This window comes from Thamnophis elegans, chromosome 16 (assembly GCF_009769535.1).
Source record: "Thamnophis elegans isolate rThaEle1 chromosome 16, rThaEle1.pri, whole genome shotgun sequence".
Lineage (NCBI taxonomy): Eukaryota > Metazoa > Chordata > Lepidosauria > Squamata > Colubridae > Thamnophis > Thamnophis elegans.
This window is the reverse complement of record NC_045556.1, coordinates 5,742,476-5,755,094: the sequence shown is the minus strand read 5'-3', so window position 1 is coordinate 5,755,094 and position 12,619 is coordinate 5,742,476. Positions and strand designations below refer to the sequence as shown.

At 47.1% G+C, this 12,619-nt stretch overlaps 1 protein-coding gene across 1 annotated transcript in view; it reads left to right on the top strand.

Moving 5' to 3' along the window:
* Positions 1–5,704: 5,704 nt before the first annotated feature.
* The window catches only part of TBC1D21 (TBC1 domain family member 21), an 81,205-nt gene continuing 74,290 nt past the window's right edge, over positions 5,705–12,619 (top strand). The window contains exon 1 of the mRNA XM_032233119.1: positions 5,705–5,812. Coding sequence (XP_032089010.1) covers positions 5,705–5,812 — 108 coding nt within the window. The remainder of the gene's footprint in view (positions 5,813–12,619) is intronic.

Genomic DNA, 12,619 nt, shown 5'->3' with positions numbered 1-12,619 from the left:
AGAGGAGGAAGAAAAGGAGAAGGAGGAGGAGAAAAGGAGAGAAAGGAGGAGGTTGAGGAAGAAGAGGAAGAAGAGAAGGAAAAAGAGAAGGAGAAGGAGAAAATAAGGGGAGAGAAATGGAGGAGGAGACAAACACTATTGCAAAAGATTTGCCCAAGCTCTTCGGAAACCGCATGGAGAGGTTACTGAAATCTCACAAAGTTTAGCAAACATAATAACACAGATAATTTAGGGTGATTTAGAGATAATTTAGGAGACTTAGCCATAGTGACAACGACCTCAAAGGCTACTAGCCCCTATTCCAAGGAGCCACCTCTCAGCTTACACTTAATTGTAGACCCATGTGTTCCCCTTCCACACCCTACTTCTTGGTAGGTTCAGTAAGATCCTGGTATCAGGAATCTGGAATGCAAATTGTTTTAGCTTCACTGGCTCAGAATTACTGGGTTTGAAACAGATCCAGCTTCAATGAGAAGGAGGGGAAAAAAACATTCAAGAGTTTTAAATTACCTGCCACCACCCTTTTCATTTCTTTTCTTTCTTTAAAAAAAAATCGAGGATAGAAAGGCTCTTTTGCTCGGCTCTTCATTTAAAATTCAGAGTATTTAAAAAATCAGAAGGAGGAGGAAGGGTAGAAAGGGAACCGGATAAAAGGCAGCAGCTTGTGAATGAAGTCTATCTGGCTTGGGGAATTCAGCCTGACACTTCCTGTTAGGAGGAAATCTTGATTTATATCAGCAGAAAAGTTACGTAAGCCGCACTTTAGCCAAGAGAGGCAATAGCAGTGGTGGGATTCAAATAATTTAACAACCGGTTCTCTGCCCTAATAACCAGCTAGGTAGGTGTGGCTTGGTGGTCATGTGACCATGTGGGCGTGGCCAATTCAACATCACTCAGGTTGATGGGCGCGTCGCCTTAGCTGTTACAATGCAATAAGGGTTAACTGGAGAGGCAGTTTCTGTAATCAGGGCAATAAAGATGAGGCTAGAAACAACATCAGAATGTTTCCTTCCTGCCTTCCTTACAGGATTAGCCCTGTAAAGTGGGAAAAAACAAAAGGAGATTTCTTCCAACATCCGGTTCTCTGAACTGCTTGGAAAGTTAACAACCGGTTCTCTCGAATAGGTGCGAACCGGCTGAATCCCACCATTGGGCAGTAAGTACAACATCCAGGTTCCCCATAGGCCACAGGTGAGAGATTTGGAAGAAATCTAAGCCTGGGGGCAGAGTCAAAAGAGGAACTAGGCTGGAATCTTTTGGTTCCCACAAGCGTGCTAAGGCCAACCCCTCTTGAATTCCCTTAACTCTTAGTTCATGCCAAAATAATGCTAACCGTTAGTTGGGTAGATTCCTCGGCAATCAATCAGTTCAATTGAAACTTAACATGTGGCTCTAGTCTATTTAGGTTTAATGATTTTCTATATTAGTAGTTATATTTTGGGTTCCACCACAAAACCGCAGTCGACTAAAGCGCGCTCGACGAAACCGCGTACCTGACGTCATCACAGCGCGATGAAAAAAGCACGCTGTGAGCGGTAAAGCTAAAATTAACGCGTAAACCTAAACCTAACCCCCCCCAAACCTAACCCTAAACCTAACCCTAAACCTAACCCTTAACCTAACCCTAAACCTAACCCTAAACCTAACCGTTAACATAACGCTTTTTCTCCGCGGTCGTTGTTGTCGTGCTGCTGATGACGTCAGCGACGCGCTTTAATCAGGCGCGCTTTAGTGGACCGCGGTTTTGTCGTGCCACGATATTTTCGGCTATCTAGAGAGATTATCGGAAACATCTTTCAGTTCTTTCCTTCCCTCCCTCAGTTCGTTTCCTTCCCTCCCTCCTTCTTTTCCATTTCCTTCCTTCCCTCCCTCTTTCTATTTCCTTTCCTCCCTCCCTCCCTTTCTTGGCCTGGAGGGGCCACAGGCCAAGGCTGCTCCCAGTGACTCAAACAAACTCTTCCCGACTGCTCTGAGCTCTTTGTCTCTGCAAGCGCAAAGAGGCTGAAACTTTTCCATCGAGCTACCTGCAGTCCTCAAAAATCAATGATTCTGATTAGAGGGAACACTGGGGGAATAGAAATCAGGAAGCGGGAGAGGAATAAATTACAACTGTTTCCCTCGGCCCCTTATCATCCCTAGCCAATCTCAAAGGGATCCAGCACTAAGCATAATGAATGGGCTGCTCAGGGAAACAGGCTCGGAGCACAGAGCAGAGGGGAAATTTACCTCCCTTGGAGGGAGGAAAGAAGGAAAGAAGGAAAGAAGGAGAGAAGGAGAGAAGGAAAGGAGAGAAGGAAAGAAGGAAAGAAGGAGAGAAGGAAAGAAGGAAAGAAGGAAAGAAGGAAAGAAGTGTAGGAAGTTAGCACCATTTCTTATCCAGAGAAATGCAATATTCTGCCTTTTCAATATTTTCCAGGATATTTCATTTTTCTAGGAGAAGAGTGGATGCTAACTTCCTGCAGAAGGAAAGGAGGAAAGGAGGAAAGGAGGAAAGGAGGAAAGGAGGAAAGGAGGAAAGGAGGAAAGGAGGAAAGGAGGAAAGGAGGAAAAAGAAGAAAAGAAGTAGGAAGGGATGGGGAGGGAGGAAGGAAGGAAGGAGAAGGATGGAGGGAGGGAAAGAAGGGAGGAGGGAGGAAAGAAGGAAGGAGGGAGGGAGGGAGGAAGGAAGGAAGGAGGAATTGAAGGAGGGGGAGTGAGCAAGGAAAGAAGTGAGGGAGGGAGGAATGAGAAAGGATGGATGGAAGGAAGGAAGGAAGGAAGGAAGGAAGGAAGGAAGGAAGGAAGGAAGGAAGGAAGGAAAAAAACATTGACAGTAGAAAAGAAGGGAGAGAAACAGTTTTTCTCTCCAGGACATAAAAAGACATTCTTCACCATCCAAGTCAGGTTTTGGGCACTGCTATCAGCCTGGGGCTCCAGGAGATGTCAAGGTTTGGGCACATAACAATTGAATTTTTCCAGCTCAAGGGTAGAGGCCTGTTGATTGATAACTCTATCGCAAGCTGCCATCCCGGAATGTTCCTCAGATGTTGCATTGAAATTCAAATTGCACTTCCTCGTCTGCCACTTCTTTAAATGACTAATTGTCAACTTAAAAAAAAACTACACAGAGAAAGAACAAACCGCTTGGGGCTGGCAACTTGGAAGGGTGGGGGTGAGGCAGCACTTCCCACCCCCCAAACACACACACACACACACACACTTTTAATAACAGGTCACACACAACTCTTGGGAGAAGGAACAATTTCCATAGAACAGATGTTTGCTTCACTTTTTTAGCACAATGAGCTAGACACTCCGTGATTTATGACATGCTTACACTGAGGTTGGCACAATTCATATTATAGTTATTTCTGAATGATGCAATTCCAGCTGGGGGAGGGAGGGAAGGGAGGAGATGAGAGGGAGAAGTGGAGAGAGGAAGGGAGGAAGGAAGGAAGGAGGGAGGGAGGGAGGGAGGAGGGAGGGAGGGAGGAAAGAGAGGTAGATGAGGAAGGAGGGAGGGGAGAAGAGGAGAGGAAGATAGGAAGGGAGGGAGGAAAGAGAGGTAGATGAGTAAGGAGGGAGGGGGATAGAGGGAGGAGATGATGAGACAGAAAGGGAGGAGAGGGGGAAGTGGAGAGGGGGCAACGGGGGAGAGGAGAAGGAGACAGGGAGGAAGAAAGGAGGAAGTTAAGCAGAGGTGGGTTCCTACCAGTTCGCACCAGTTGGGTAGAACTGGTTCGTCAAATCTACCCAACCGGTTAGAAGAGGTTCCACCAGAAAGCAGGCCACACCTACAGAAGAGGTTCCCAAAATTTTTGAAACCCACTACTGACACACACACACTCACAGACTCACACAGAGAGAGAAAGAGAACGAGAAAAAAGGAAAAAAGAAAAAAAGAAAAAAGAAAGAAAAAGTGAGAGAGAGATGAAAGAGAAAAAGGAAAAAGGGACAGAGAGACAAAAGGAAGGAAAGAGAGAGAGAGAGAGAGAGAGAACACATGGCCGGCAAGCCACTCCCATCAGGTCACATGGCCGGCAAGCCACTCCCACAAATGAGGCCACACCCACAGAGTAGGTTTGAAAATTTATTGAAACCCACCACTGGAGGAAAGAGAGGTAGGAGGCAGACAGGGAGGGAGAAAGGAAGGAAGGGAGGAAAGAAGGAAGGAAGGAAAGAAAGAAAGAAAGAAAGAAAGAAAGAAAGAAAGAAAGAAAGAAAGAAAGAAAAAGAAAAGAGAGAGAAACCTGGCCTACCTTGAAAGACGTGTGAAAAAAATCAAGAGGTCATCTATGATCCCATGACTGAAGGCCAACTACTTCACATTCATTATGGTAGTTTGTAGATCAGGATGGAGCTTTGATTGCAGGGTTCAGGGCCCCAGCTCGACTTTTTTTTGACAAACCCTGAAGCCCCCGCTGCTTTGAAGTCGGCGTAGAGGAAGCGGGCAGGGCTGTTTGGTTCCTTCACCCAAGACTTTCAACCCAATTCAAGCAGGAGTCCATTCCCTGAGTTTGCACCAGGAGTGAACTCAGGGACGAATCCAACAAGCTCTCCCACATGCTCAGCCACCAGGAACCCTAACCCAGGTTAAGACTAATACGGTTTTACCATGTGCTACCCATACCTCCCGTTAGGTCTTTGCCTGACCTGGTTCTGTTTGTTGTATGAACAAACAGTCATGTGCGCATTTCGAAGAGACGGTTATTTTTATTTCCAGAACAGCTTGGTTTGATTTATTTTCTTGCCTCTCTCAGCAGTAACTCCTCCTAGTCAAGTGCCAGCTGGGCTGTTTACGACAGCCGTAAAAGTCAAAGGCAAACATAAAGCTGCACCTGTCATAATTGGGCTTGATTTATATACCCACACACACACCCCAGACAGATGGAAAGGCAGAGCGGATCAATCCAAGGGAGAACAATCACAAGAACACCTACTCGGCTGGATCAGAACAAGGGCCGTTCCCTTCAGGACAGTCTCACCTTATTCAACAGCTAAGGTAGTGATAGCAATAAGATATACCATGTATACCATATACCTTGTGATGGCGAACCTATGGCAGATATGCCACAGGTAGCATGCAAAGCCATCAGCTCTGGCATGCATGCACGTGCCAGCCACCTGATTTTAGGCTTTCCGGAGGGCTGGAGGAGGCCATTTTTGCCCTCCCCGGGATTCAGCAAAGCCTCCGGAGCCTGGGGAGGGCAAAAAACCAGGTTCAATGGACCAGGGGTGGGTTGCTAATCCCGTTCCAACCGGTTTGGTTGGAACGGGGCCGGCGGCGTCCTCGTGCACGCGCGCAGTTCACACATGCGTCTTAGCACCTGCGCGATGCTCCAGCTGCCCGTGGAGACTCGCGCAGGCGCTGTATGTGCCATCCAGCTGCTCGCGGAGAATCACGCAGGCGCTGTATGTGCCATGCGCCTGCGTGGAAGCGCAGAAGCCTTCAAAGACCGGTAAGGAGCGCGGGTGGGCGGGTGGGCCCTTCGCCATTCCCGGAAGTTACTTACTTCTGGGTTCGCCGACCAACCGGTTCGCGGGGACCGCCGCGAACCGGTTGAAACCCACCCCTGCAATGGACCAACTGGAAGTCCGTTCCTTCGGCCGAACCAGGCCAATCCGGGAGCAACCCACCTCCGGTTTGTGGTGCTGGATAAGAACATTCTCCCTAGCAGAGTGTGTGGCTGTGTAGCTAGAGAGAAGTTTCCCTGAGTATGGGACAATGAACCCGATGTCTGACCCAGAGGGGATCCTGCAAACATTATCCTTGGACACATACCATACCTTCATTCGTGACTATCAATACCCCACAAACCTCCCCTATACCCAGGTAAGCTATTCAGCTATTAATCTTGTAGTAATCCCGTTTTTTTTCATTTGCATGGTAAGTGCATTCCCAGCTGTCATCAACGGACAGCAAAATAGAGATAAATTCGGCTGAGTTTGGTGGCCCACCTTCCGTGCAATTTCAATCGGCGAGACACCCTGTTGCTGGGGTGGGGAGCACCTTTAATAACACCTTTAGCTTTTAATTAGAAAAGGTGGCCGATCTTGCCAAGAAACGTTGCCATTTAAAGCGGTTGATAGGAAGGAGGCATACAGCCCCACGATAGCACATCAATCTTCGGTCTCCGCCCTATTATTATTTCTCATTCTTTAAGCATCTCATCCGCCGGGGTTTTAAGCAAATGTGGTGATCACTAGAGGGGGGGGGGAAACTCAACAACCAACATTACACTTCATTCCTTCTCCATTTCACCATTCCAGTTCAGTGAACCTCCGACTATCGGATGGCTTCCAGATCAGATAGCTTTCCCCTAATGCCAAAATGCCAAGATCGTTAGGAAATGAAGTCCAATCCATCTTGAAAATATGTGACGATTGAAATCTGATTGAGGATAAACCCCAGCTGCATTAGAAGGATCATGAGCCACGGTGACGCAGTGGTTAGAGTGCAGTACTGCAGGCAATTTCTGCTGTCTGCCGTCTGCCTGCAATTTGGCAGTTCAAATCTCACCAGGCTCAAGATTGATTCAGCCTTCCGTCCTTCCGAGGTGAGTAAAATGAAGACCCAGATTGTTGGGGGGAAATATGCTGACTCTGTAAACCACTTAGAGAGGGCTGTAAAGCACTGTGAAGTGGTATATAAGTCTAAGTGCTGTTCCTACTTTCCTTCCTTCCTTCCCTTCCTCCCTCCCCCCTTCCTTCTTTCCTTCCCAGTGGTTACAATGCAGCATTGCAGACTAACTTTGCCTACTGCCAGCAGTTCGATCTTGACTGGCTGAAGGTTGACTTGGCCTTCCATCCTTCCGAGATGGGTAAAATGAGGACCCAGATTGTTGGGGGCAAACGGCTGATTTTGTAAACCACTTAGAGAGGGCTGTAAAGCACCATGAAGTGGTATATAAGTCAAAGTGCTGTCACTATTACTGTTGCTATCAAAATGGAGATATTCATGTTCTGAGATATTAGACCTACCAGCTTGTTTAGCAGTCTAGCAAATATTCTACTTATGTAGACTTCATGGATGTGGAAATGGCCAGATGAATTGTCTTCCATTTAAAACAAGCATAATCAACCCCTTATTTACAAAAGAAGAAAGTCAAGGATGTGATTTGGCCAGATGTTGTTATTCCTCTCAGCTGTTTTTTTTGGGGGGGGTGGTGGAGGGAAGGATTTTTTTAAAGGGTAGGTATGATAAAAACCTTTGGCCAGTGTGTGGGAAATTATTGCCAGGTTACAGCCGATCATTACAGGTCGGTTTCTCTCTAGCAGAATATAAAATGGCATTGCCAACAGATAGCTTGACCTCATAGATTATCCAATTGTCACAGCTGGCCATTAAGAGGTTGGATGGGAAGTCAACCTCTAGATCCACCAACTTCCATCATCCATCACTTTCAGAGTGGGTAAACCGAATCTTTTGTTATGATTATGTATCACCCAAGCTACTACCAGGATAATAGTGAACAGAGTGTGTGTGTGGGGGGGGTGGGGTGTCAGATCTTATGGGTGGCCCTGTCACCCCAACTTCAGTCAGTAGGATGGGGGAGGGGGTTGACATGAAATAGGGATTAATAATTGACTCAAGCAATCGAAGGAGTTGACTCCAAATAGGTTATGTCCTGCCTAGAGTTAAGCCAACAACTCTAGGGTCAGTCCTATGGGAACTGCTGATTTGATTTATCCCGTCCCTTTCCTGACCCCCAAGTCCTAGAGAAGCTGCATGCAAAGAAGGCCTCTCTAGGCTCTCATTTTCAATGGCTGTTTTTCTCCTCTGTATTCTTAGGATGAAATAGTGGGTAAAAAGGATGCTGAATAAGATGATTCATTCATTCATTCATTCGTTCCTTCCTTCCTTCCTTCATGCATGCATTCATTCATTCATTCATTCATTCATTCATTCATTCATTCATTCATTCATTCATTCATTCTGGATTAGGAGAAAAAGGAAAAGGTATTAGTAAGTAACACCCTTCCAATCTTCCTTCGTAATTAAGGTTTTCATATCACCTCCATTTAACCACTAGATGGCAACAAAGAGACATGGAGGGCCAATATTTTGCTGCCAACTAGTGGTCATCTCAAATTTCACAGCACTGTCCTGGGAATCTGTAGCGCCTGGGAGGAATATAAAAATGGCTATTGTAAGAATCATTCTTCTCACCAGGACTGGGTTTCTGGCAGAGCAGGAAAACCTGTTTGCAACCCACAATTAGGCACATATGCCCCGTTTCTCATGGCTGACTTGCTCGCTCCCAGCTCCTTTCTCTGAGTCTTTCAAGTGGACAATACTGATGTTCAGTGGTCCTTTCAAATGATAGCAGCATGATTTGCCAAGTTTTTTTTTTTTTTTTAAAAATGTGGAACAATAGGAATGATAAGCACCAAACGTCAGGATTTACAAAATAAATAACAATCCATGCCCATCAAGGTTGACTCAGCCTTCCATCTTTCCCAGGTCGGTAAAATGAGGACCCAGATTGTTGGGGGCAAATATGCTGACTCTGTAAACCATTTGGAGAGGGCTGGAAAGCAGTGCAAAGTGGTTGTCAACCCCCAGCATTGTCATAGTAAGAGAAGGGGTGGGGGACTGCATTCCACGCATACTGTCGGATGAAGTCGGATCTCGGATTACTGCAGCCAGCTTGGGAGGGGTGCACCTCATTGGGGAATGTGATTTATGACACAGATGGAGGGGAGGAACAGGGTTAAAGTTCAGCTATAAATCAAACAAAGCTTAGACTTGGCTGCGAAAAGATCTTGCCTATGGCGCTCCTAATAAAGGACTAGTTTTGTATTGAAACTTGATTCGATACTCATGAATCAATTAGGGCATTTTTAGGAAGCCTTACAGAGGTATATGTCAACTCTAAGTGCTATTGCTATCTTCTATACCCCACCAGAATACCTGGCAGCAGTAATCACAGGTGAACCCACTCTATGCTGTCCTATTTAGGCACATTTTTGAGGCCGGGCTCATGCGTAGAAAGTGTACGCATGAGCAAAGCGCATGTACGGAAGGCTGGGTGCATGTGCGGAGGTAGGCGTGCACGTATCAGCATGGGGCGAACCAGTGGTAACAAAATGTGAAACCCACCGTTGCTCTAGAGCATCAGATCTGCTGAAGTTTTTTTTACATTTCCCCACCCCAAAAATAATATCTTTAAAATATGCCCCACAATTCTTAAGCATTCTCCGGTTCTTAAACATCAATTTCACTCCATGAGGATCAAGATACTATCCTTCCCTTCTCCTCTTTCTCTTTTTTTCTCTCTCTCTCCCTCCCTCTCTCTCTTTCTCTCTCTCTATTTCACTCTCCTTCTCTGTTTCTCTCTTTTTCTCTGTTTCTCCTTCCCTCCCTCTTCCCCTTCCTCTTTCTTCCCCTCTTTCTCTCTCTGTCTTTCTCTTTCACTATCCTTCTCCCTCCTCTGTCCCGCTCCTTCTCCCACTTTTTCTCTTTCTCTCTCTCTTCCTTTCTCTTTCTCACTCCCTTCCTCCCTCCCTTTCTCCTTCTCTCTTTCTCTCTCTTTTTCACTCCCTCCCTCTCCTTCTCTCCTCTCTTTATCTCTCTTTCACTCTCTTTCTCCCTCCCTCCCTCTCTTTCCCTTTCTCTCTCTTTCTCTCTCTTTTTCTCTTTCTCTTTCTCCCTCCCTCCCTCTTTCTCTCTCTCTCTCCCCCTCTTTCCCTCTCTCCCTCTTCCCCATCGCTACCTCTTTACAGAGTGACCTGAAATCTCTCTGGAAGATCAATGCTGAGGTTTTTGTTGCTGTGGCTTGTTGTTGTTGTTGTTGCAGAGTTTCTTCCCTCCTCCCCCTTTGTGTGTGTGTGTGTGTGTGTGTGTGTCTGTGTGTGAAAGTAATACATTGCACAGAAGCGGCCGCACACATCCCCTGGAGAATTGTAATGAGCCTTTCTCTGGGCTTTAATAGGCAACCTTCTCTGGCATTCTCCAATTCCAACTAATTCTTCCATTATCCTGTCTTAATGAACAACTGCAGGCTTTTACTTGCAAGACATTTCGCGCCGGCTTCCCATGAGCTGCTGCCCGCAAATTCACTTTATGGGGCCTTCTCCTCTTTCCTGCCCCTCCCCAACCACCCATACCCCCACTGGCATGTTAGAAGGGCCACCGTTTCTGCCTCACCTAACCACCCAAAAGAACAACAAGAGAAAAGTCTATGTCAGGGGTCGGCAACCTTAAACACTCAAAGAGCCATTTGGACCCATTTCCCACAGAAAAGAAAACACCAGGAACAACAAAGATCCTAACTGGAAGCCCCGCATTCAATCTGGAGCTGACCGGAAGTTTGGTTCCCCCACCATAGAGTCTCCTCCTAGCAGGGTGTATGTTTTCCTCTGCCAACCGGAAGTCCGGTTTCCCCCACCATAGAGTCTCCTCCTAGCATGGTGTACTTTTTCCTCTGCCAACCGGAAGTCCGGTTTCCCCCCACCGTAGAGTCTCCTCCTACTGCGGCATCCTTTTTCCTCTACCTGTCGTAACTGAAAGCCCTATTAGTTTTGCAGCCGACTGGAAGCCCCCCGCCCTTGCCATAGAGTCTTCTCCTGGCGCACTGTGCTTCTCCCCCCCTCCCCAACTGGAAGCCCCTCTCAAAATTGTGCTGCCGACCGGTGACAGGGAGCCGCAGCCGAGGAATGAAAAAGCCACATGCGGCTCCAGAGCCTCAAGTTGCTGACTCTTGGGCTATGGGATCAAATCCAACCAGGATACTTGCTGGGTTTTGCATTGTTCCACCGAAAGACCATGTCTCCCATCTGCCATCTTCAGCTCTGCCTTGTGCTGGTATCCTATCATAAATTGCTAAGGGGGAGGAGGAGTGATTGGAAAGTAGAGAGTAGAGATCAGGGGTAAGGGATGGTGATGGTTTGATGGAAACAAGAGGTGTGAGAACCTCTTCCTGTCTTCAAGGACACCTAGCCTGGGAAAAGAATGTAAAATTGCACGTAAAGTGGCACCAAGCATCCAAGCTGTTTCCAAAACATCTCAGTGGCACCCCATTGGACAGGAATCGACTGGTCGACTAGGAGGAAGGGCTGGTTAACTTTGGATCAATCACTAGGAGACTGTGAGTTCTAGTCCTGCCTTAGGCATGAAAGCCAGCTGGATGAATTTGGGCCCATGACCAGGAGATGGTGAGTTCTAGTCCCATTTTAGGCATGAAGGCCAGCTGGAGGACTTTGGGCCCATTACCAGGAGATGGTGAGTTCTAGTCCCATTTTAGGCATGGCCAACTGGAGGACTTTGGGCCCATTACCAGGAGACTGGGAGTTCTAGTTCTGCCTTAGGCATGAAAGCCAGCTGGATGAATTTTGGTATTGGTATTGGTATTTATTCGATTTGTAGGCCGCCCTACAAATTTGGGCCCATTACCAGGAGATCGTGAGTTCTAGTTCTGCCTTAGGCATGAAAGGCAGCTGGTTAACTTTGGACCAATCACTAGGAGACTGTGAGTTCTAGTCCTGCCTTAGGCATGAAAGCCAGCTGGATGAATTTGGGCCCATTACCAGGAGACTGGGAGTTCTAGTCCTGCCTTAGGCATGAAAGCCAGCTGGATGAATTTGGGCCCATGACCAGGAGATGGTGAGTTCTAGTCCCATTTTAGGCATGAAAGCCAGCTGGATGACTTTGGGCCCATCACCAGGAGCTGGTGAGTTCTAGTTCTGCCTTAGGCATGAAAGCCAGCTGGTTAACTTTGGACCAATCACTAGGAGACTGTGAGTTCTAGTCCTGCCTTAGGCATGAAAGCCAGCTGGATGAATTTGGGCCCATTACCAGGAGACTGGGAGTTCTAGTCCTGCCTTAGGCATGAAAGCCAGCTGCATGAATTTGGGCCCATCACCAGGAGCCTGGGAGTTCTAGTCCCACCCTTGGCACAACTTTGGGAATCATTTCTGATTAAGTACAATTCTGACACGGGCCAAAGAAGGCATCGAAACAGCAACGGAGGTTCTGCCTGGCTGAAAACGAGAACGAAAGACTGAGCTAGCTAAACGTTGGTTTCGCATGCAGGGAAGAGCCCCGGCAACCCCCCCTCCTGCTCTTTGCAAGCCGCTTTGATCTTGACTTTGTTGTTACTATGGTGACAGCTCAAAAATACAGAATTGCATGTCATGGTTTACTGTAAGTGACAATGTTTTATCTCTGTTGCAACGCTGAGCACAGATGCTGCCCGTCCAGGCACATCTACCAATCCAAAAATTGTATAAAAACAGGGGACACACCAACAGTTCCGCTTCCCCCCCCCCTTCTATCTACCATGTGCCAAAAGTTAAGGCTTCTCAACCTGATTTGCTCTGAGATCAGAGGTGGGTTCCTACCAGTTCGCACCAGTTCGGTAGAACCGGTTCGTCAAATCTACCGAACCGGTTAGAAGAGGTTCCACCAGTGGACCCGGAAAGCAGGCCACACAGAAGAGGTTCCAAACTTTTTTGAAACCCACCCCTGGTCCTTGGATATGATTATTCTACACTATCATGCTCCTATTTATAAAACTCAGTGCCTCTGTGAAAGGTAAGGATGACTACTGCGTTTGTGGTGCAATCAGAACATTGCGTGTGTTGAAGTTGTTTTAACGCAAACCAAAGATGCCTCTTAAAAAACAAGTTTACGTCCTAT